This window comes from Erpetoichthys calabaricus, chromosome 4 (assembly GCF_900747795.2).
Source record: "Erpetoichthys calabaricus chromosome 4, fErpCal1.3, whole genome shotgun sequence".
NCBI lineage: Eukaryota > Metazoa > Chordata > Cladistia > Polypteriformes > Polypteridae > Erpetoichthys > Erpetoichthys calabaricus.
In genome coordinates this window covers 274,262,289-274,284,924 of record NC_041397.2, presented here as the reverse complement: position 1 = coordinate 274,284,924, position 22,636 = coordinate 274,262,289, and the positions used below count along the sequence as shown (strand labels likewise).

The window sequence follows — 22,636 nt, the reverse complement described above, 5'->3', positions numbered from 1 at the left end:
TTGCATACTACAGGATATACCCTCATTAGTGACTTTATTAAGTACACATAGCCCGCAGAATGTATGACCTATTTGACCTCCAGAATGGCCTGAAGGCATGAATTCAACAAGGTGCTGGAAACATTATGGATTTTGGTCATTGGTGACTTGAAGACATCACATAATTTCTTAGTTTTTTTATCCATAGATTCATGCTGCAAATCTCCTGTTCCAAATATACTAACTGTGATTTGCTGTCATGTTCATGAAACCAGCATAAGGTGATTCTTTGTGACTTGCCACATTACATTGCAGAAAGTATTAATTTAAAAGAAGGTACACTGTGACCATAAAGCAATGAACATGGTGAGGATCAGTGCTTGGGTACACTGTAACATTACAGTGATATTTTGTTGTTTTTAAGAGGCATAGTATTTACCAAAAACATGCAGTTAGGCCCATAAGTACTTGGACAGTAACGCAATTTTTATAATTTTGGCTCTATACACCACAACAATGGATTTGAAATGAAGAAATAATTACATGATTGAAGTGTAAACATTATTTCAGAGGGTTTAACAGAAATATTGTATGAGCTATTTAGGAATGACAGCCATTTCTATACACAGTCCCCCTATTTTCAGGGGATCAAAGGTATTGGGAGAATTGACTGATAAGCTGTTCCATAGCCAAGTGTGAGCAGGACCCTCATTATTTCATTAACTATTAAGCAGGTAAAAAGTCTGGAGATGATTCCAAGTGTGGAATTTGCTTTTGGGTGCTGTCGCTGTTAATTCTCAATATGAGGTCCAAAGAGCTGTCCATACTAGTAAAAACAGGCCATCAATAGGCAGAGAAGACAAAACAAACCCATCAGAGAGGTAGCAGAAACACCAGGAGTGATCAAATTTTTAAAGAGTAGGAACACACTGTTGAGCTGAGTAACACAAGAAGGTCTAGACAACCATGGAAGACAAATGAGCTAGACAACCGCAGAATTCTTTCCTTGGTGAAGATAAACCAATTCACTAGATTTAGCCAAACCAAGAACACTCTCTGGAAGGTAGGCCTATTATTGTCAAAGTCTGCAATCAAGACAAGACTTCACGAAAGTAAATACAGAGGGATTACCACAACGTGCAAACCATTGGTAACCCTCAAGCACAGGAAGGACAGATTAGACTTTGGCAAAAAATACTTTTAAAAAACTAGTCCAATTTTGGAACAGTTTTCTTTGGACAAATGAAATTAAGATCAATATGTACCAGAATGGTGGATAAAGAAGAATATGGAGGAGAGAAGGAATGGCTCATGATCTGTAGCATACCTTGTCATCTGTGACACATGGCAGAGGCAGTGTCATGGCATGGGCATGTGTGACTGCCAATGGAAGTGGGTCACTGGTGTTTATTAATGATATGACTACTGACAAAAGTTGTAGGACAACTTCTGAAGTATACAGGGCTATTCTCTCTGCTCAGATTCAGGCAAATGCTGCAAAACTGATAGGACGACACATCATAGTACAGGTGGACAGTGAGCCAAAACATACTGCAAAAGCAAACCAAGTGCTTTTCAAGGCAAAGAAGTGGAATATTCTTCAGTGACCAAGTCAATCAACTGACCTCAACCCAATTGAACAAACATTTTACTTTCAGAAGACAAAACTGATGAGAGAAAGGCCAGTGAACAAGCAACACCTGAAGACAGCTGTAGTAAACAACTGGCAAAGTATCATTAGGGTAGAAACCCAGTACCTGGAGATGGCCATGAGTTTCAGACTTCAGGCAGTCATTGACTGCAAAGGATTTTCAACCAAGTATTGAAAATGATTGTTATATTCATGATTATGTTAGTTTGTCCAAATACTTTTGAGCGTTGAAAATCAGGGGACCACGTATAAAAATGGCTCATACAATGTTTATGGTAAATGCCTTAAATTAAAACTGCAAGTCTACACTTCAGTCACATCTTAAATGCTTAATTTCCAATCCATTGTGGTGGCACACAGAGCCAAAATTATGAAAATTTTATCACTGTCCAGACAATTATGGACATGACTGTGCACCACTACAGCTGCCCAGTATTACTGAGTCAAGACATAAGGAATAAATTAATTTCTGCTTTGTATGCCAAATTTCTCCATTTCATCTGTATGTTGCAACAGAAATTGACATTTGTCCAACTAGGCAACATTTTTCTAAAGCTTCATACTTCCAGTGTTGGTGAACTTGTAACCTAATCTTCCTATTCTTGTATTCTTACATTGCTGTACACTAATTTAGTTGTGTAAAAGGCTGTTATTTAAATATTTGTGTCCTGTTTATTAGCTTGAATGAATTTTTCCATTCTCCTTTAACCATATTTTTTAAGAACATGTTTTTGCCCATAGAACTGCCAATATTATTGCACCATCCTCTGTAAACACTAGAGACAGTGATGCATGAAATGCTAAGAGGACAGCTATTTTTGTGGTAACACCGCTGGTCAAAGTCTCTTTGATTGCATGGTAATGCTTGGTATGTTAAACAGCAACTAAACCTCTAGGCCTTGTCTGCATGTTGCATATATTGAGTTGCAGACAAATGATTATCTGTTTAGAAAAGCAGAACAGTTCTTTTAATTAGCAGGTTTACTTAATATAGAAGCCACTGATTGTATGAACATAAATTGGATACATCTCTACATGGCAGCTTTGTATCCACCAGATAATTGAAATTACTGTCACAAGAATAGGAATATAAAAGAATCGTTCCAGAAATATGACTGTTAATCCATTTTAATTTAGTGGCCTTCTCAGCCATTAAATTTAGTCTAGTCAAGAAGCATATGTTTTCAGATATGTTTAGAGTAGGTATCCACCATCTCTTAATTTTCAGCAATTTCTGGAATCAACATATCTGTGCACTATACTTTTGAAACCTTGTTTATTTTTTGTCCTGACAAATTGGTTAATTTTTGTGGATAGAGGGTATGCTCATTATTGAATGTGTGTGCCTAATCAGTGTCCATATACAGGTACAGTATGTAAGCCTAATAGACATAAAGTCACCTTTCCTTTTCTGTAATCTGCTGGCCAAGTCAAATATGATATGAGTTCAACATTACATTGCTGATGTTGCTGTTATAGAGATCATTTTTTATTTGCCTTGATGTTTTCACCCACATCCATTCATCAACCCATTTTCTGAACATGCTGTTTTTTCATTTTTTCAATATGTTCTAGCAATATCAAGTAAAAAAAACACCCGCACACACTCACACACATTCTCATCCATACTATACTAATTTAGAGTTAGTGGGCATTGGAGAACTTGCATACTCCACACAGACAGTGATTTGTCACACAGTGGAACTCAGGTTTCTGAAGCCATAAGGCACAAGTGTTAAAAAGTTGCCATTCAATTTTTATTTGCAGTATAAAAGTTTGATTTTAAGTTCTAAAAACAACTGTAATAGAGTAGACAACAGCTGAAAAAATTCCTTGAAAACATCAAAGCGTGGAGTCTGGGGCTTAAATATCAGACAGCTATACAATTTGTCTGTTTTATAAATATCTTTTGATTTTCACCTCTTGCTAGAATGACATTAAGTACAAAAAACAGTTCACATGTCTCTGCTTCCTGATTTTGCTTCATTCTCACGGCCTTAAAATGGTGTCTTAGCAAGCTGACTGCAGCATTTGTTAGATATGTTAGTAAAACGGATATCGCCTTATTTTAAAAATATTATTTTAAAATTATTTGTATTATATTCAATAAAAACCTTATATCATAAAATATTTAACTTGCAGGATTTTTCCCATAAAGAAAAAAACAAAACATTGAAATACCAATTGTGTGACCAATGGCTTAAACTTCCTGGGTCAAATTCACACAACATCAGCATGGCCTTGCATGATACGTACTTTAATGTGAGTAAAGCAGCCATTAAGAAGCTTTATTGAGTGACATTTATGAGTTTGTGGATATCTTACATTTACTTTAATAAACATGTTTTTATGGAAAAACACTGCATAGTCAGTAAGGACCAGGGTCCTCATGCATTACGGCGTGCATAGAATTCGAACTAAAACATGGCATACGGACAAAAGCGGAAATGTGCATACACACAAAAAAATCTAGATGCATAAATCTGTGCAAACGCCAACTTCCACGTTCTTCCGCTCCATAAATCCTGGGTCAGAGTGAAAAGCAACGCACCTGTACGTGCCTGCTGCCACACCACAAATCCTCCCAGAATTATGCCTCTTTGAATATGCAAATCAATAGCCCTTAAGCTCAGCGTTCTTTGAAAAGACAATGGCAAAAGCACGGGAGAAAATAGAAGAATTTCAGCGAATACCAAGTGGAGGCAAGGAAAAACGTACTATTTGTTGGTTTAAACAGTGGTATAAACAACAAAATTCAAAGACTCAAGTTCACAAAGTCGCACAGTGCCAGAAAAAAAAAAGAAGTTGACAGATATCAAAGTTACCGTGAAAAGGCGAGTTGTAGCCTACCGTCTTGAGTGTCATATGAAAGCTTATTAGCATACAGAGAAAAGAAGAAAAAAAAATAGGGACACAGTGAGAAAAAAGCTCGAAATGTCAACTTTAATCTCGAAATTTCCACTTTAATCATGTAGCTTATTTTGTCATTATAGTAGAACATCATAAACTTCATCTTAAAATCATTTAATTTACTAGTTTCTCAAATCCCATCGTAACTAAAGTAGCACGTTAAATGCTTTGTTTTTTATGTGTTCTTCTATGTGCTCTATGTGTGTGAATCACTATGTGCTTCATAAACGGGCTTTCTCTCCCTCCGACAGGACACAGAATCCATTACATTCGTGATATTACAGCTCTCTGAATAATTTAAATAATAAGATGTATACTTGATATCATTTTCATGATGATAGGAGTTAAAGCATGTTATTAAAAATGGGAACACGATGGCGCAGTGATAGTGACAAGCTGGCGCCCTGTCCAGAGATTGTTCCTGCCTCCTGCAAGATGTTTGCTGCGCCGTGCGTGAGCTTTGATGAAATAATTTATTGCAGCAGTACTATTTCTTTCAAACGTACTAGCCTCCAATTCCTGTCCTTCCTTTTTTTTCTCCAAGTAACCAATCGCCACACAATCAGCTCTGTAATAGATGCTAAGCCATCTGCAGAGCTTAGAATATTTTGCTACATTTCATCTTAAAAATTATATTGTCATCATATGTAAATACACGCTTTATAAAGTGGCTCAGGTTGTGCAATATTATAACTGTATCGCAAGTTTACAGTGAGGTAATTTTACTTATAAGTACAAGCAGTTCTACAAGGAGCACTTGTTGGACTGATTGAGTGCGTTTATGGTTCTTGGGATGAAACTTTTTCTGAACCGCAAGGTCTGTATAGGAAAGGTTCTGAAGCGTTTTCCGTATGGGAGAAGTTCAATAGACAGTGCGCATGGTTTAGGCAGTGTGTGCTTGATGCTGTATACCGATAGAGCTGTGATTCCACACTCAGAAACAGTGGAATAAATACTCTGAGTGGTGCATTGAGAGGAACAACGCTAAAGAAGCTATGGTATTTGGAATAGTTTGGCCATTCCGTGGAGCATTATATTGTTACAGGTTAATTACAATCAGATGCCTTAAACTAATAAACAATATGCGGTTAATTTCAGTGTATTTGATAAAGCCGCATCAGGGATGTGGATCTATAAAAGAAAGGGAAACCACATTTGAACAAAAGCACAGCTTTGACGTTGGGTGCTGCCAGTTTGCAAAACTGAACAGAGAACTTGCGTACGGCAAGCATTTAGCTGGCGTGAAAATGTGTGTGGCTTTATGCCAAGTTTAGGTTTTATACATAGCGATTTGAGCATGGAAACGGGAGTACGCAACATTTTTGTATGTACACACCGTTTATACATGAGGCTCCAGGACTATATAGACCATAAGATTGCCAGTTCAATTCTCACTTATTACTTATTGTGTGATGATAAGTAAGTGATGTTATCTGTTTATTCTCCAATGGTTTGCCATGTAATAAAACGCTGAGGTCTGTGTGTGTGTCCTGTCCCTGAAAGCAATCTGACTGGACAGTTTGGCTTTGGTATGATTCATTAGTGTAGCTTTGGTGACATGATTGAAAGAGAAAGTATAAATGTGTGACACACAAGGTGGAGAAAAGGCATAGGAGTCACACTGAGAGAGTTGCCTTTACGGATGGGAAATAAAAAAGAGGACAAGAGATAACACATGTGCCTTGACAAAAACTATTAGAACTGTGAAGTTAGAAGTCATCGTTCTTTTACACAGGTTTCAATAGCCCCATCCCCTTACCTGATAATCATGGAAATCACCAGATCTTCCTTCTAAGTGTGGATGGTATAATCCTACTAAGTTTCCTGTGTGCTTTGTTTTCAAGACATTTTTTAAAATATTTTAATTAGCTGTTATATTCTTATATTTAAAAAAAATTCTGAATTCAGAATGTCTTTATACATTTTGCCTTAATAAACTGTACATTTTATGCCAAGTCACCCCTTCAAAATTACCTGCAAACATTTACTTTATATATTATTCTTCTCTTTTACTGAAAATGATAACTTATGTCACTTTAGATGTAATGAGGAAAGTTGGAAGCCTAATAAATGGATTGTCTTTATGCTTCCTTCAACAGTGCTGGAGTCTGAAGATCAGACAAGTGCCTTACAGCTTCTCATTTACCTTCTGCCTCCCTGTAACTGCGACACACTGCACCGACTTCTTTTATTTCTTTCTACTGTGGCTGGCCATGCTGAAGACACCATGGATAAGGAAGGCCAAGAGGTTCTGTCTAAATAATTTTTAAATTGTGCCAAAGATTAAAGTACTGTAGGTACTTGATTTGATCAGATTGTTGAAGGTTCCTTTTGTAATGCAGTTATTTGAGGTGCTTTGCTTGAAATATAACTACTTGGCAATTTTAGTTTAAAAAAATAGTATATTAACAAGTTGTATTGCATTGAGGAAAGCCATGTTGGTAATCAATTCATTGGTGTGGTTTAGTACCTACAAAATGTATTAGAGCTATCTGTGCCAAAGCAACAGCCCTTCATTTAAGTATTTTTTGTGAATAACTGAACAGCTTGTTGTGTGATGAAACCTTTAGAGAAGAGCTGGTCCTGGAACTACAGTAATTTGTCTCTATTTATTTAGAAATATTTTACTAATTAATATACTCTTTCAGAATGACAGGCACTACTCATTGTATTGAAAATTGCAAAGACGTGACACCATATTCCTGAACTTGAAAGCTTTAAACACATTTTATTTTATGATTCTCTAGAGATGTGTCAGGAACATTTTTAGCAATCTGAATGCAGTGTAATTAAATTAGATGTTTATATTTGAGAATACATATCACACTGTCTCTGGTTTCCTTTTTCTGAGGACTGCTATTTTTACTTGCTGGTATTGTATGTATGTATATATGTATGTATATACGTATGTATTTTATTTATTTATTACTTACTTAGGCAATAGAAAAACTATATAATGTTCAACTAAAATCACAAAATTTTCTTTTTATGTATTATTTTACCTTGTCCTGATATTTTCTTTACTGTTTTGCCTGTCTTGTTTGTCTCAGTATTTGTGTTTTTGAATGCTTATCGTTAGAATGAGCAACATATTTATGCTAAAGTGGGCAATGAGTCTTTGTAAAAATGGGGACAGTATGCACAATTGATTTTTGTTCTTTACAGAGAGGGGTTAGCAACATATTCATGGCTTATAATTTTGTAACAGTTAATGTTTAGTAAGAATGATTAACCATAATTCAGAAATATATGCCCATTAATAAGTGTCTTTTTATTGTAACACTGTATTGTTTTAGGTAACAGGAAACAAAATGACCTCTCTTAACTTGGCCACAATATTTGGACCTAATCTCCTGCATAAGCAAAAAAGCACAGATAAAGAATTCTCAGTACAGAGCACAGCCCGGGCTGAAGAGAGTGCTGCAATCATCACTGTTGTCCAGAGGATGATAGAGACTTATGAGGCACTTTTCATGGTAGGCAGCAGCTTTAAAATTATTATATCTTACTTGTGATTCACCTACAGTAAGATTTTTTTATGCGTATATTTTAATGTCTTAGATGGAAGACACATATATTGCGAGTTGCCTTTATAATCAGAATAATTTCTATTTCAGATTCTTAAATAATCTACGAAAATATTTTTGGTTTCAAACAACCATAGGGGTTTTCTTAGAAATGTCAGAGCCCAAAATGAGAAGTATTTGAAAGAGCATAAGCAAGCCTGCAGTATGTTAATGTCTCAGGAGACCAAATTGAAATTGTCACTAAATGGATGCATTGAGGCTATTGTTCTATCAACCAAAAAACCAGAAACATACTCTTTAATTACAGTCTTTTTTGGAATATATGTTAGCTCTTAGTGGAGATCTAGGATCTTGTTCATGAGTGACGGAAAAAAGGGAACATGAAATCAAAAAGCAGGTGCTGCACCGGTCCATGGTGGTGAAGCGGGATCTGTGTCTAAAGACAAAACTCTTGGTTTACTCTGGTAAACCAGTCAGTCTACATTCCTGTCCTGACCTATGTCATGAACTGTGGGTAGTGACCGAAAGAATGAGATCGCAAATACAAGCAGCAGAAATGATGTTTCTTCACAGGGTGGCTGGGCTAACACTCCATGACAGGGTAAGAAGCTCAGTGGTGCAGGAGAGCCTCAAAGTAGTTGCTGCTCTTCTGGATTGAGAGGGTCCAATGAAAATGGTTCCCCTTAGAGCTGTCCTGGGCTCACCCTACTGGGCAGAGACCATGCAGCAGACCCAAGACACGATGGAGGGATTATACCCCTCAGCTGGCTTGGGAGTGTCTGGAAATTCCTCAGAAAGAGATGGAATCTGTAGCTGAGGACATGGGAGTCTGGGCTGACTTGTTTAACCTGCTGCCACCACGACCCTAACTAGGAAAAGCGGATAAGAAGTTTAGATGAGATGAGATGTTAGCTATTTATTTATTTACCAAATATGAATTAAAGAGATGTAAATGAAATCTGAAAAATTACAGGTTACTGAAATTCAAATAAAAATGATTATTCTTTCTTTAATTTCGTATCTCTCATTTGCTTCGGGTAAAGCTAAAACACAATTGAATAACCCATCTATTTTTAAAAAGAATGCTATACCCCAAAATTATATATTTTTTAATCTTTTATTTCCCCATGTGTTGTTTGTAATGATGGATGAAAGAAATTGCCAATCTAATGTCTTTATGGAGTATGCAGATAACACTATTCCAGATACTATAGGTGCCAATGGAGACTAATGCTGAACAACAGTAAGCTTAAAGCAAGAGTTTGATTATATTTATAAGCAATTGTTTTCTCCTTGCTGTTCTGCCATGAAGTCCATCTTTGCTTTGTGTATTTTTAGAATGAAGAGCACTGACCTGAGTAGGCATGGGAAAGCTGTACTGATCCCAATCCAAATTTTCAATGGTTCTTTTTTATTTAATTTTATTTTAATTCCATTTTTCATTTCATACTGTGATTTTGAGTAGATTATTATAGGGCGACATCTTCTGGAAAAATGTGCTAATATTCCAGACTATCTTTATTTAAAGAGTGTAGCACCGAGTTATGTGCGGTAGGACCCTAAAGTCTTAGATGGGTTTGTATTACTTTCTAGATTGATAGACGCGGGCAGTTATTTTTTATTTTTTGTTTACCCTGATTTTGAGCACTGATAAATTCACTTTGAGGGTTAAGGACCATAGTCAGCTAAATTGAAATCATTTGAGATAATTAACCAGAGTATACAATCAGATTGCTGTAATTCTCCCTTTAATTCCATTGACTTCACACCTGAAGATTCATTTGGTTGAGTATAATACAGAGAAAAATATTTGACCAAATCCATTATGAAAAGTAGACAGTATTAAAGAAAATTAGACAGGTCAAATATACTGGATAGATTCTTGAGGTCTTTGATACAGTTACTGTAAGTGAATTCTTTTTTTTTTTGCAGTTAATGTCTCTCTACACTTTAACTGCTCTGAACTTGGTACGGCTTATTTCTTAATAATGAGAAATATGGTTCTTTCGATAACATGACTTTCTCAAAAAATGTATTTATACAATTTAGTATAACGTTTTTGCAGATGGTATATCCATTTTTTTAGTAATCTTTTTATTTCCATACAAGGTCCCGCCCGATCTTCAGAATGAAGTATTGATGAGTTTACTGGAGACTGATCCAGACGTAGTGGACTATCTGTTGCGCAGAAAAGCTTCACAGTCAACGTTAGTATCTTCTTCTATACCTTTACTTAAAAGGCTGTCATAAAACTGGTAATCTCTGAGTGCCATCTTGTGTTCAAAGTTTATATTACAATTTTTTTAAACTGCTTTAGCAAAGCTTCCTTTTAATTCTGTTTAGGCTCCTTAACTGGTGAATGGTGAAGCAAAATTTTGTTATGTGGATATTTAAGGCTCTCCATGCTGTAAACATTAAATGTGAATGCTTCTTTTATTGAAATTCTCATTAATGCCAATAGCTGTCTTCAATATGTTGGAACAGTAAATGATTAAGCTGTTTACTTTGGGTTAAGATTTTCCAATGTTGTCATTAGAGTGTGCACAGCCCTTGTTCAACAGTGTAACCAGGCTTAGTTTTAAAATGACCTGAGTGGAATGTTAAAAGGATATGGTCTTTCTTGAGCTGTTATTGTATTTTGTCTATCCTTCAGAAAGTACACCCCTGTGTGATTGATAATTTGTTACCGTGACTATACATAAATTACAAAAAAAGTTAAACTGGAATGAAATTCTGAAAATTGTTTTTTGATGAATTGTAAAATAAAACTGAAATGATTTCATGACTAGTCACTCTCTTTTACTGTAAAAGTCCAAAATGACATCTGTATGAAGTCACTCATAAGTGGTTATTCCAACTATATGGAATGCTATGAAATGAAAAATACTTTACAGTATTCCTCAGTTGTGTGGTGAATATCAGAGCAGAAAACCATATCATGAAGGGCTAATAAGCTGTCTTGTGTAGAATTATTAATCTGCATTGATTTTTTGATTAAAAAAAGACATGTACAGCATTGAACATTCTGAGATACACGCAGTACATTATTATATTATATCTCTTAGTAAGTGTAAAGAGTACCTGAATTTCTCAGATTCTTTCAAAAACAGCTACTGTATCTACCAAAGAGCAAGTCCATGAGGCACTGAGTGGTGAATGTCATTTCATATAAACCATTGTGAAAATAGTGTTGGCATAATAAGATACAGTAAGTTTAACCTGAAGAAGAACCCCTTCAGCACCGCTTCCTTAGGGTCAGCATTAATAGACTGCATCTTCTAAAAAAAATGTGTTTTGTTTATGATACCTTAAGACCATGTGTTTAAATGTCATGGAAAGAAACCAGTAAATACTGCGTGTTTTTACTGTTCACAGAAGTCCAGATCCTATGAGGCGTGATGGATCTTTTTCTCTTGGAGAGAGGCATTCTTCAACAGACTCAAACAAAGCATCAAGTGGAGAAGTCTCACCATATGACAACAACTCCCCAGTTCTGGCTGAAAGGTTGCTATTCCAGAGACAGGATGATATTGCCCCTGAGTCAGAAAAACTCTTCCGTGTCCCTGAGCAGTATGCTTTGGTTGGGCATTTAAAATCGAGACCAAGGGAACAGTTGGCAGGACAGTTATCTGGAAAAGGTACAAGAAAACAATTTTAAATGTATATTATTGAAATATATATTTCCAAAAATGTGAACAATGTAAGTGTTAAAATCACATGTAGATGCATCACCTGTGTGAATGGAAACCATATGAAATTTACAAAAGAAATGCTTTATAAATAGCTGGAGTTAAAACTATTTTTTATAAATCTTACAGTCTGATCATCATAGAGGAAGTATTATGGTGCAAGTGAAGCACCTAGTATTTGTTTAAAAATGCAATGGCTAAACTGTGAAGAAGGAGAGGGCCCATCTGATAATATGAATATACCTTAGGTGAGTTGAGAAGGTTAGGCTTGGAAAGGTTAAGGCTGAAAGCAGAACATACAGTACACTTCTTCGTTTTCTGACAGCCATTAAGTTACTATTTGAAAATTTTGATACTATTCCATTTAAAAGTCTAAGAACTTCTTATTTATTTAATGTTCATCCTCTTTTGGTCATTAATATGTCTTACTGGGAACATCACTTTGTTAAAAGAAGTAAGAATTAGATTTACAAGAAAGTTTATTTATGTAAAAGTGGTACACTAAGTCAATCCTGTCTGTAAAAAGTCAGAATTCTCTAAATAATTATTAAGTGAGTGTTCCAGTTTCCTCCCACAGTCCAAAGACATACAGGTTAGGTGGATTGGCGATTCTAAATTGGCCCTAGTGTGTGCTTGGTGTGTGGGTTTGTTTGTGTGTGTCCTGCGGTGAGTTGGCACCCTGCCCGGGATTGGTTCCTGCCTTGTGCCCTGTGTTGGCTGGGATTGGCTCCAGCAGACCCCCGTGACCCTGTGTTCGGATTCAGCGGGTTGGAAAATGAATGGATGGATGGATGAATATGCATAAACAACTCTTTGTTTGCATTTTAATATGTCAAAGTTGCATGGGTTTCCACCAGGTACTCCGGTTTCCTCCCACAGTCCAAAGACATGCAGGTTAGGTGCAGGGATATGCACTGGCAATCGGAAGGTTGCCGGTTCGAATCCCGTAAATGCCAAAAGGGACTCTGCTCTGTTGGGCCCTTCAGCAATGCCCTTAACCTGCAATTGATGAGCGCTTTGAGTAGTGAGAAAAGCGCTATATAAATGCAAAGAATTATTATTATTATTGGCAATTCTAAATTGTCCCTAGTGTGTGCTTGGTGAGTGTGTGTGTGTGTGTGTGTGTGTGCACCCTGCGGTGGGCTGGCACCCTGCCCAGGGTTTGTTTCCTGCCTTGCACCCTGTGTTGGCTGGGATTGGCTCCAGCAGACCCCCGTGACCCTGTAGTTAGGATATAGCGGATTGGATAATGGATGGATGGAAGCTGCATTGAGATGATCCTCTTGTCCACTGGTAGAAACTCCAACTCTGCAGTGCACAGCTGGACATTTTCATTGCATTCACAGTCTTTAATGAGCCAAATATTTGAAACAGTTATTAGGCATACAATCTCAGTAACAAAGACCATGGACATATGAGTTTCCCAACATAAACCCCAGTGTCTGCCCAATGGGGAAAACCAAAGAAGAGGCCACTGTAAATCAAAGTTTCATTATTGTTTTTAATGCCATCTGTTGGAGTGAGTACAGCTAAATATAATTAGTATTTTTCGACTCCCTGCACCTCTGCTTCCTTCTTTGCCGTACCATACTTTCAATGTTCCATGAATCCATTTCAGTCATCAAAGTTTCATACATCCTGATCTGTCTCACACACTCCTCTCACCCAGCTGATATCACATCCAAACCCCATCTCATATTCTAGGCAGAGTCTGCCAGAAAACCATTATATTAATTTTAACTAAAACAGAAAGATGTTATTCTGTTAAAATTACAAACATAATAGCTTCTAAGGTTCTAAGATCACAACTTTTCAATTACAAGTGAAGTGACAATAAATTTATAGGTTTGCAGTGTCATTATTGTCACATGAACAGAACAGTAAAATTATTACTTGCATGTAGTGATCAACTGGCAAGATTTTGCTACTCTGCTATATGTGGTAATTCCAGTGTACTGTATTTTTAACACATTTCTGTTGAAGTACAGTATATACATTTAACACAAAGAGGATTCCATGCAGGAAGCCAACTGACATAGAATTAACTGCAAGTTGCATTTAAAAAGATTTTTACATGTATATTGGTTTTCCCAGAAAACAAACGAGATCAACAGTACTCTTTTTTTGTATTTCATATATAGGCTGATTGGTTACAAGACTGACACTTTTTGGGAATAAACTCAGAAATCCAACATGTTATTTGTAAATGAAATTTATGCAGTGCTTTATGTTGATAAATGTTTACATTACATTAAACTGTGGCAGCTTTAACTGGATTGGTTCCTTAATTCCACCTGATGATGTCAGGATAGGCTGTGCCTCCCCGAGTCCTTATATCGGAAAAGCCAATATAGAAATGGGTTGTTGGATGGATGTCATTTCTTTTTTTCTTTGACATGTAATTGCATCATGCACCCAAAATACTAGTTTATTTTTTTTTTGTGTCTACAGTCCACTTGATGAGACCAATGTAGAGTATTTCAGGTCCTGTAGAGATCAAGGATCAGAAGTTTGCTTCACCTAGTTGTCATTTTCACCCGTCACCTTTCCTCTCCTAGCTCCACCACTCAGTGTTTATGAAAATAAAGAATCGGAATCACACAGCATTTTTCATAAATATCATCCAAGAGTTTTTGTTGTCTGATGAGTTCATAACTATCATCAAGAATCTCATAATTAGTGAAATTTTCAATCATGTCATAAGCAGGAGTGTTGGTTCTCAAGAAGGAGCAACATTCTCAGAAGAAACAAAATATATTATAAGAATCTATTATCTGTATTTAATTATCTGTATCTAACTATCTAACTGTAAATATCTAACTGTATTTAACTATTATCTGTATCTAATTATCTATATATGTATACAGGTTAAATATATTAACAGAAGGATTGTTTCACATGATGTAACATTTACAGTATATTTAAGACATATTCTTTTGTTTATCTATATTCTATTATTCCATCCACAATTGTTGGCTCTTCAGATGATAATGTCCACATTTTCAACTCATTTATAGTTTAATTATATTTATTTGAAATGCAAAAGAACCACCCCATGTTACATTCATAAACAAAACCACATACATAACACTATATAGAATGCTGGACAGTAATACAGTTGTATAAGGATAGTTGAGGAGTGGTAATCATTTGATTTCCAAGCTGAGGGATTTCCAGTGCCAAACAGAAATGTGCTTTTGTCTTCTACAGATATTAAGGATGAACACAATTATATCTGGGGAGCGTGGCATTCCACACTGAAATCAGGTTTGAGAGAGCAAAGTCCAACAGGTACATACTAACAAAACATAATTTTGTCGATAGCAAGTTCAATACCCAAATAAATATATTTATTAAAGTTGGTGTATCACTAATACTGCATTCGTCTGCAGTACAGTGTTTCCCAGACTTGGTCCAGGAGTACAAAATTGTCCTGGAAATATAGTTTTAGTTTGCTTTAATTTCCAATTCCTGTTAATAAAAAAATGATTAGTAGCAATAAAGGAACAGTATGAAAAATAAAAACTTACCATTTTTGGTTTATGGTAACATTCTTAGATTTGCTTCTAAATGCTTAAAGAGACAGTAGACAACAGAAACCAGCACAAATACAGTGTGTTCTAAAAATGAGTCATGCATTATTAAGATTTCAGCCCATTATTTCATTTTCAGCAAACAATCATTTTATAATTACATACTGTTTTAGTGAGGTTTTCACATATTGGGATAATGGCAAAATTCATGAATGTTAGTAGTAACTATATTTTTAAGATAATGATATTCAGTATACAATAGCATATTCCAGTGCCTCATATGTAACAGGCTTTACAGAGTTACTACTCACTTTCCCAGTTTGTTCTGCATTATCGGTTAGACCTTTGCAGAAACACCAGACTGCTTTGATTATGTAAAAAACAATTTAAGATTACTATGTTTTTTATAAATTTAAAGATGAAATGGTATTTGTTAAATGGGTAACACTTCACACGAAACACGACACAACCACAAAATGCCATTCCTGATTTACCTAATTTAGGCATTAGGTAATATACTGTATCCATTTAAAAAGAAATTGTATTATAGCACAATATTGTTTTTCCTGTTCTCTGTATGTCTAGGGTTAGATATATCCAAAATGCTTACATAGAATAAACACACTTTCATATTAACAGTTCATGTGTAGTTGGATTGTTTCGTGTAACTATTGAAAGGGAATGCCACCTGCACCTTTTTAATTTAAACAAAAATCTAAAAGTGTCATCTAAAGGAAAGAGAGACAAGAAACTTAGCAGGTATATAGATTTTCCTCTGAGCTCTTAATTGAAATGGCACATGTACAAAATCATCCATGCTGCATACCAAAAAATCTCGAATTTTCCACAAGAACATGAATGTTCTTTTTCCTCTTGAACACAAGATGTTTTCTCAGAGGATTGGCAGCTCTTTATTATATCTCAAATGCTTAGTTACCCCATAAGAGAAAATGGCTTAGTACACTTTTGAATTCTTTTGAATTTAATTCTGTACTTCTCAATAATATTCCTTTTAGTGGAAGCATGTTGCTCCAAACATTTTTCAAATTAGTCCTCTTTTCAAGCAAGAGGCTGTAGCTTGGGTGTTTTAAGAGAGTTTTGTAATTATTGTTTTGTTTAAAGTACCTAATCTGATTTTCTTTGTAAATCAGAATCCAGAGTGCAGCTTATAAATAATATTGTACACACTTCAATTTTACACATGGTTTCCAGTCATTTTTTAGTACCTGATGTAAATTTTGGAATATTTTCTAGTGTGAATATTAGACTGATGACATCTACATAACTGAAAAAAATCATCAACACTTACTTATTTTTAATTTTTTAGGCTCTTATGGTAACATGCATGAATATACTTCAGTCCCAGAGGATACCTCTCTTTCTCTTGGAAGCTTGACCTCAGAGTGGCTTGAAAGTCAAGGTTTATTGACACTGCCTTTGGGAAATGGAAAATCGCCAGTCCGTCGAACACAAACCACTGCTGGCTTTCCAGACTGTAAACCTCACTCGCCGGTTAACAGAGCCTCCAGCAGCCCACAAGAAGAAAGCTGTCGCCATATTCAGTTAAGCTTAGACTCATTATGCTCAAGGCCTGAAGATCAGTCTGCCTCTAGCAGTGCTGAAGACCTTTCTCACAGGAGCTTGAACTCTGCCTGCTTGAAGTGCAGTACAAAATCAACATTTTCTAGTCAAGGGCATGTTGGAGGCAATGAATCTCGTCCTCCTCCACCTTACCCAGGTACATCACACCAAAGGTCAAGTGGAAATCAGGCACTCACATCTGTTTCAAATATTTTAAAGAAAAACTCCAAACCTGAAAAGAGCACCACAGTGCTTTCTGAACCGAAAGCTGTGTCTGCAGATCAGAAGGGACATAAGTTGGATCCACAGCTACCCATTTCAAGAAATCAAATGAACAAAATGTACTTTAACCAGGCAGAGAATCCGAGCAGTCGGAATATCGGAGAACAAGACTGGCAAGAGTGGCAGAGGGAAAGGTGGCAAATTTGGGAACTGCTGTCTGCCGACAATGCCGACTCACTGCCGGAAACGCTAGTATGAGATGTTTAACCAGCATCTGACTAGAGGTTTTATTAATTTAGTTATAACAAAAAATACTATATTTTAAAATAAATTTACAGAAAATGTTTATATAATAATACCTTTTTTTATCTTTTTGTTGTATGAAAAGGCAATCTTAGCCAATTTTCCACTTAATGGAAAAATACCACTATCTTCTAAATGTTCTATGTGTGTAAAAAGTGACACTGCAGCCGTTCCTTTATATTTATGGTAAATAAAATGTAATTTTGAGATATCTTATTCTCAAATATGTCACATTTAATATCTCAGATATTCTGCAACACACTTTTATGATAATTATATTTTGTAATGCATTCATTTTTTTACAAGTTATTTCTTGTGTATTATTTTAGAGGCATATATTATGATTTAATTAAAAGAAATCATACATTAAATGTCAACCCAAAGACATTTCAAACCAAAGAAAGCGTAAACAGTATTTGAAAAATTCTTCCTGTTCTACCTCGAGGAGAATAAAAATAGTTATAAAAGTCGATGTATAAAAAAATTAACACTTTTTTATTATTTATTTGTTTGTGTATTTTTTATTACTTTAAAACTTTATAAGGGTGCCAAAGTTACCTGAGAAAAAGAGCAAACCCAAAACATAATTTTATGTATTTCTTGATGATTAAAATTCATTTTACATCAGGGCATTAGTTCTTTAAAGCAAGCAGATGTAGACAGTTTCCCATCTAGCTGATCTCAAAATAAATCTGAATATTTTAACAATGATTTCAAGCTGTCAGTGTGTTCTGGCCTGCCAGCCATTTTTGTTGGCAATACTGAAAGAGCCAGTTTTAAAGAAATAAGAAGCGGGTTTTTTTTTTTTTCTGTTCAAGTTATATATTAAATTGCAGTTTGTCTTTCCCCGAGCAAATGAGAAGAATCTAATTATTTGCCTATTACCATTAGTGACTTAGTTTCCCGAAAATAATCTTACTATATAGCTAACCAGAGAGCGAAAAAAGCTGTTAAAGAACAAATGAGTTTTACAAGTGTTTCCCAAAGCCCTTTGTTATGTGAAATCAATTACAACATGTAAAAGCACACAAAGTAAAGACCAAATTAATTTAACCTATTAGTCTGAAATCTATAAATGGGCTCAAAACGTAAAGTGGCCTCTTTGAAAAAAAAAAAAAAAGCAAATGCGAGCAGTGATAGGAAACATGGAGGAGGTGACAAAAAATGAAGTAGTGTTGTTTCATGGAAGCCCCCTGTGCACTTGTGCAGGCACTAGAATCGCATCTTCCACATGCCCAGAGTGCGTTCTATAACAGTGACGTCTGGTTTGGTGTGTGGTGGTGTTCCTATCCTCAGTCGGTTTGTGGATTCAACACAGAAGTTAGCAGGTGTTGGCAAAAAAAGATGTCTTCCAGTAACCTGCCACCAGTAAACACATCAACCCTGACACACTACCGAGTTGGATAAGAAATAAACATGTTGTGTACTCCCAAGTCACTTAGCCACAGTGTTTGTAAAAAGCCACTGATGGTTGCATGTCACCTAGACATTTAGCGCTGACAACCCTTTTTGACAGGTCTAGATGGGATTCAAGAGGCTAGGGATGAGCGTTCCTCCATCCACTGTATCGACAAAAGTGTGGGTGCATACAGTGGCATAAAAATCAGTTTTAGTATCATAGAAAGCATCCTCTCAAGCTGGAAATTATATGTAAAATTGTATGCATAGCACAATAGTAATCTGGTCACTGCACACACAGATTTGGACACAGCAGCCTTGCATCGCCATTGGTGTGCAGGAATGAACTGGTGATGTAGAAGGCTGCCAGAACCTGTACAGTGGGACTGATGGCAGTGTGTTCTGCTTTTCTAATGTGTACTGCACCAGACCAAGGTTGGGAGCATGCACTCATAACAGCACACTGTCGCACCCACTGCACAATGTACCACCGCAGAATCCCAAATTACGACCTGAGTGCCGCCATGCAAAAGGTGACACATACCCTGGACAGAGCAATTATAAGGAGGGTCATTATTTCACTTCTGGGCAGCCTGTATTTCTCTGTTAATTGTTGATTGCTGAGATAGTCTAAGGGGTTCATGTCCTTCCATAAAACAGCGTTTAATACAGCGACTTGGCTTCTTGGATGGTGTTGTCTCAGTGGGCATCTTAGGTTGATTTTCAGAATTCTTTGGATAGCTGTCATTGTCATTGCTGGTACTAAGGGGTGTTTCACCTTCCCACTTTAAAGGACGTGACTGGTTACATAGCAAGTTCAATAGATTAACTCATTATGTACTCAAATTGTCTACAGATATTAAAGCCACAAAGAGCCTATTTTACACTAATTTATAGCCTACAGCATAATTTTATATTTATATTACAACCTTGACCTATTATTATTAGGATTATTAGTATTAGTATTGTTAATACTCTGTCCAAATGAGAGCATCATTGTGTTACTTGTGATGTAATTCAGTCCGTGACAGAATCAAAGGCAAAAGTCCAAATAAAGAACGGCACTGAAAGTCACAAGTGAGTTGGTTCATTTGTTAATTTGCAAACAAATTCACATCCTACTTCTGTTACGAAGGGTTTTGGGAAACACTCTTTAATTAATGAACAATCTTAAGTATGAGATAACAAAGTCTATTGTTATGAATCTTTTTCGGGAAACTCACCTTGTACCAGTGTTAGTCTAACTGGCATTTAGAGAAGAAAGAAAAGATCTATAAACTCTGAGGTTAACAACCAAACTTCTCATCAGCGAGGTGATGCTGCTTATGAGTTTAAGGGAATCTTCCTAAGTCAAGAATGCCCTGAGGTTTGCGTTATCTTAAGGTCCCAGTCGATTTAACGAGTAAATGAAAATTTCACATGAAATGCAAATATATTTTATCATATTGGCTGTGCCATGATTTTCAACTGCGTGTATTTACGGAAGTGTGATGATTTTGATAATGGCTCTTTATACTTTGATTACACCTCTACATTTCAATATGCTTGAATTTTTCAGAACTTCAAATATTTCAATTTTCAATGATACAATTGAACGAATATATCAAAAAATGCACTGCCATTATTTTGTGTCGATTTTTTTTTAAATTTCAGATATCTCTGAATGACCTGGAGTTTGCCATATGTATGATGGAAAATTGAGTTGCATTTGATATTTGGTATATGCATATGCTGCATAAATGTGTAGAAAATATTCAAGCTATTGTGTAGCATTGACTGTATTTAAATGTATGCGTTTTTTTGTTTATTTTTTTAAATGTGTATTCTTTATGAAATGTTTGCTTCTTGATACATTACATATTCAATGTTTGAAGATAAACGAACAATTTTGTCTGCTTTGAAAATCTTGCACTTTCATCGCCGCCTTAAAAACAAATCCGAATCTGTGCACAAGCTGGTTTGTGTGCTTTCTTAACAGTTGTGTTAACGTAAAGGTCCGGTATTCCCAAATACTCTTAATATGTTGAATGAACACACCTATGGAGAAATTCATTGAGAAGGTAATTTTGTAATATGCATTGTATGACTTGATGAGACTCTAAGTGGTTGTTTAAAGTGATTGTATTCTGATTTTACCAAAGTAGAAACAAACAGAATAGGAATACCCAATAAAGGGGTTAAAGTTGTCATCTGCAATTTGTAGTGGGTCATTTTTCGAACGGTACGATCTCATTTTGTAGAATTTTGAACACTGAGGAAAGTAGACCATTTTTTTACCACCTTAAAAGGTCTGATATTATGGTTACAATTGAGATTTATATAGCGCTGAACAGATACATATATATAAACATGTATATAAAAGTATATTTCCTTTTTTTTTGGGAAAAATATGTAACTGGAATTAAAAAGATCCAACAATATTCTGAGAGAATTTAAGCTGCATTTTGACAACTCCCTTTTTTAATGCAAATCCCCCAAAAAGTGTATAAAATGTTTATTTCTACCATGGTATTTTGTAATGTTTCTTTTGTTTTGTTTTTTTTTTCAGGCCTTGGTACATCATACGATATTACAGATGTTATTTTTATGATTAATTTACAGTTTAACAGACTGTCAAATTGACACTTGTTTGTGAATTAATGTTATTGCTAACAAGAAAAAAAAGGTTTTGTGGTAAAAATGTATGTGTTTTATAAAAGTCATCAAGCGTCATGTATTATGATGCCCATTAAATTTTGTTACTTATGCCATGGTGGAATAAAAGAAACTTTATGGAATAAGTGCTTGTTATGCTGTCGATCTACCTCTCCTACAAAACAACATTTGCTTTATTTCATTTCAGTTTAGCTGTTCTCTCCTACCTCTGTGTTGTTTAGGAAGGTTTAATGTGCTATCTTACATTTTTGAAATTTTATATTCAAATCTAAATAGAAAGCGGCAAAATATTCATAATTAGACCAGTTGAAAAAATGGAAGTACAGATGAAATTATTTAAAATTTTGCTTTGTGTTTGGGGTGGAGTGGTGGGTAGGGTGGGCCTGAGGCTAGGGCTCTGTGCCAGCAATCGGAAGTAACACCAGAAGTTACACCTTGAACAAGGCCCTTAACCTGCAGTTGCTTCGTCCTGGGTATGATGTTAATCTGCATCCAGGTCTGCAAGCAGGTCCTCCAACTTGCAGGGAAAGCTTGGGGTTTGGTGGCAGGATTGGCACTCCAGCCAGCCACTGTAAAAAACCTCACACTGTTAAAGTGTGGTGCTGAGGTGTCACCCGTTGTACCCGGGTCTCAATCCAGAAGGTTCATCATATGGTGGGTGTGACAGCGCGCTATTAGCACACGCTCCCAACCTCTCTCTTTCTATGTGCTTGCTGAGCAAGAAGTGGCCACTTTAACTTACACACGCTCTTTCTGATATGCATTTCTTCTTGTATTAAACATTTCTTTAAAAGGCTTTCACTTTTTGTATCCCAACTTTTAAGTGTACAGTATAGATTTTTCCACAGTGGCTGGACATTCCATTTGAAGAAGTATTGGTGGTAGAACTGGTGCTTTCTTATATAAACTCACCTGAGACCATTTAAGATGCAGATATGACTGAATGTAAAAACTAGAACTTAAAATTTTACATTTCTAACATTTTACAAAAAATAAACACAAAATACACACTACCTGTTTAGCTCCATGTGTCTATCTAATTATGGAAAGTCCATCTCACTTACCTTTAAAATGAAAGTTTAAAATTTAGACGACTACACAAGTACAGTGTCAGTTCTTCACAATCACAATAACACAGTCCATGATGACTTTGAGTCTGCCATTCATTTGCAAAAAGTACTAAATATT

At 35.8% G+C, this 22,636-nt stretch overlaps 1 protein-coding gene across 4 annotated transcripts in view; it reads left to right on the top strand.

Moving 5' to 3' along the window:
• The window catches only part of LOC114650899 (rho GTPase-activating protein 6), a 611,037-nt gene extending 589,464 nt beyond the window's left edge, over positions 1-21,573 (top strand). For 3 of the 4 annotated variants that reach the window (XM_051926806.1, XM_028800818.2, XM_028800817.2), the window contains 6 exons: positions 6,640-6,788; positions 7,837-8,016; positions 10,177-10,274; positions 11,443-11,705; positions 14,967-15,047; positions 16,617-21,573. In XM_051926806.1, coding sequence (XP_051782766.1) covers positions 6,640-6,788; positions 7,837-8,016; positions 10,177-10,274; positions 11,443-11,705; positions 14,967-15,047; positions 16,617-17,350 — 1,505 coding nt within the window. In that variant the 3' untranslated portion in view covers positions 17,351-21,573. The remainder of the gene's footprint in view (positions 1-6,639; positions 6,789-7,836; positions 8,017-10,176; positions 10,275-11,442; positions 11,706-14,966; positions 15,048-16,616) is intronic. The other variant, XM_051926807.1, reaches the window with a different exon arrangement.
• Positions 21,574-22,636: the final 1,063 nt, after the last annotated feature.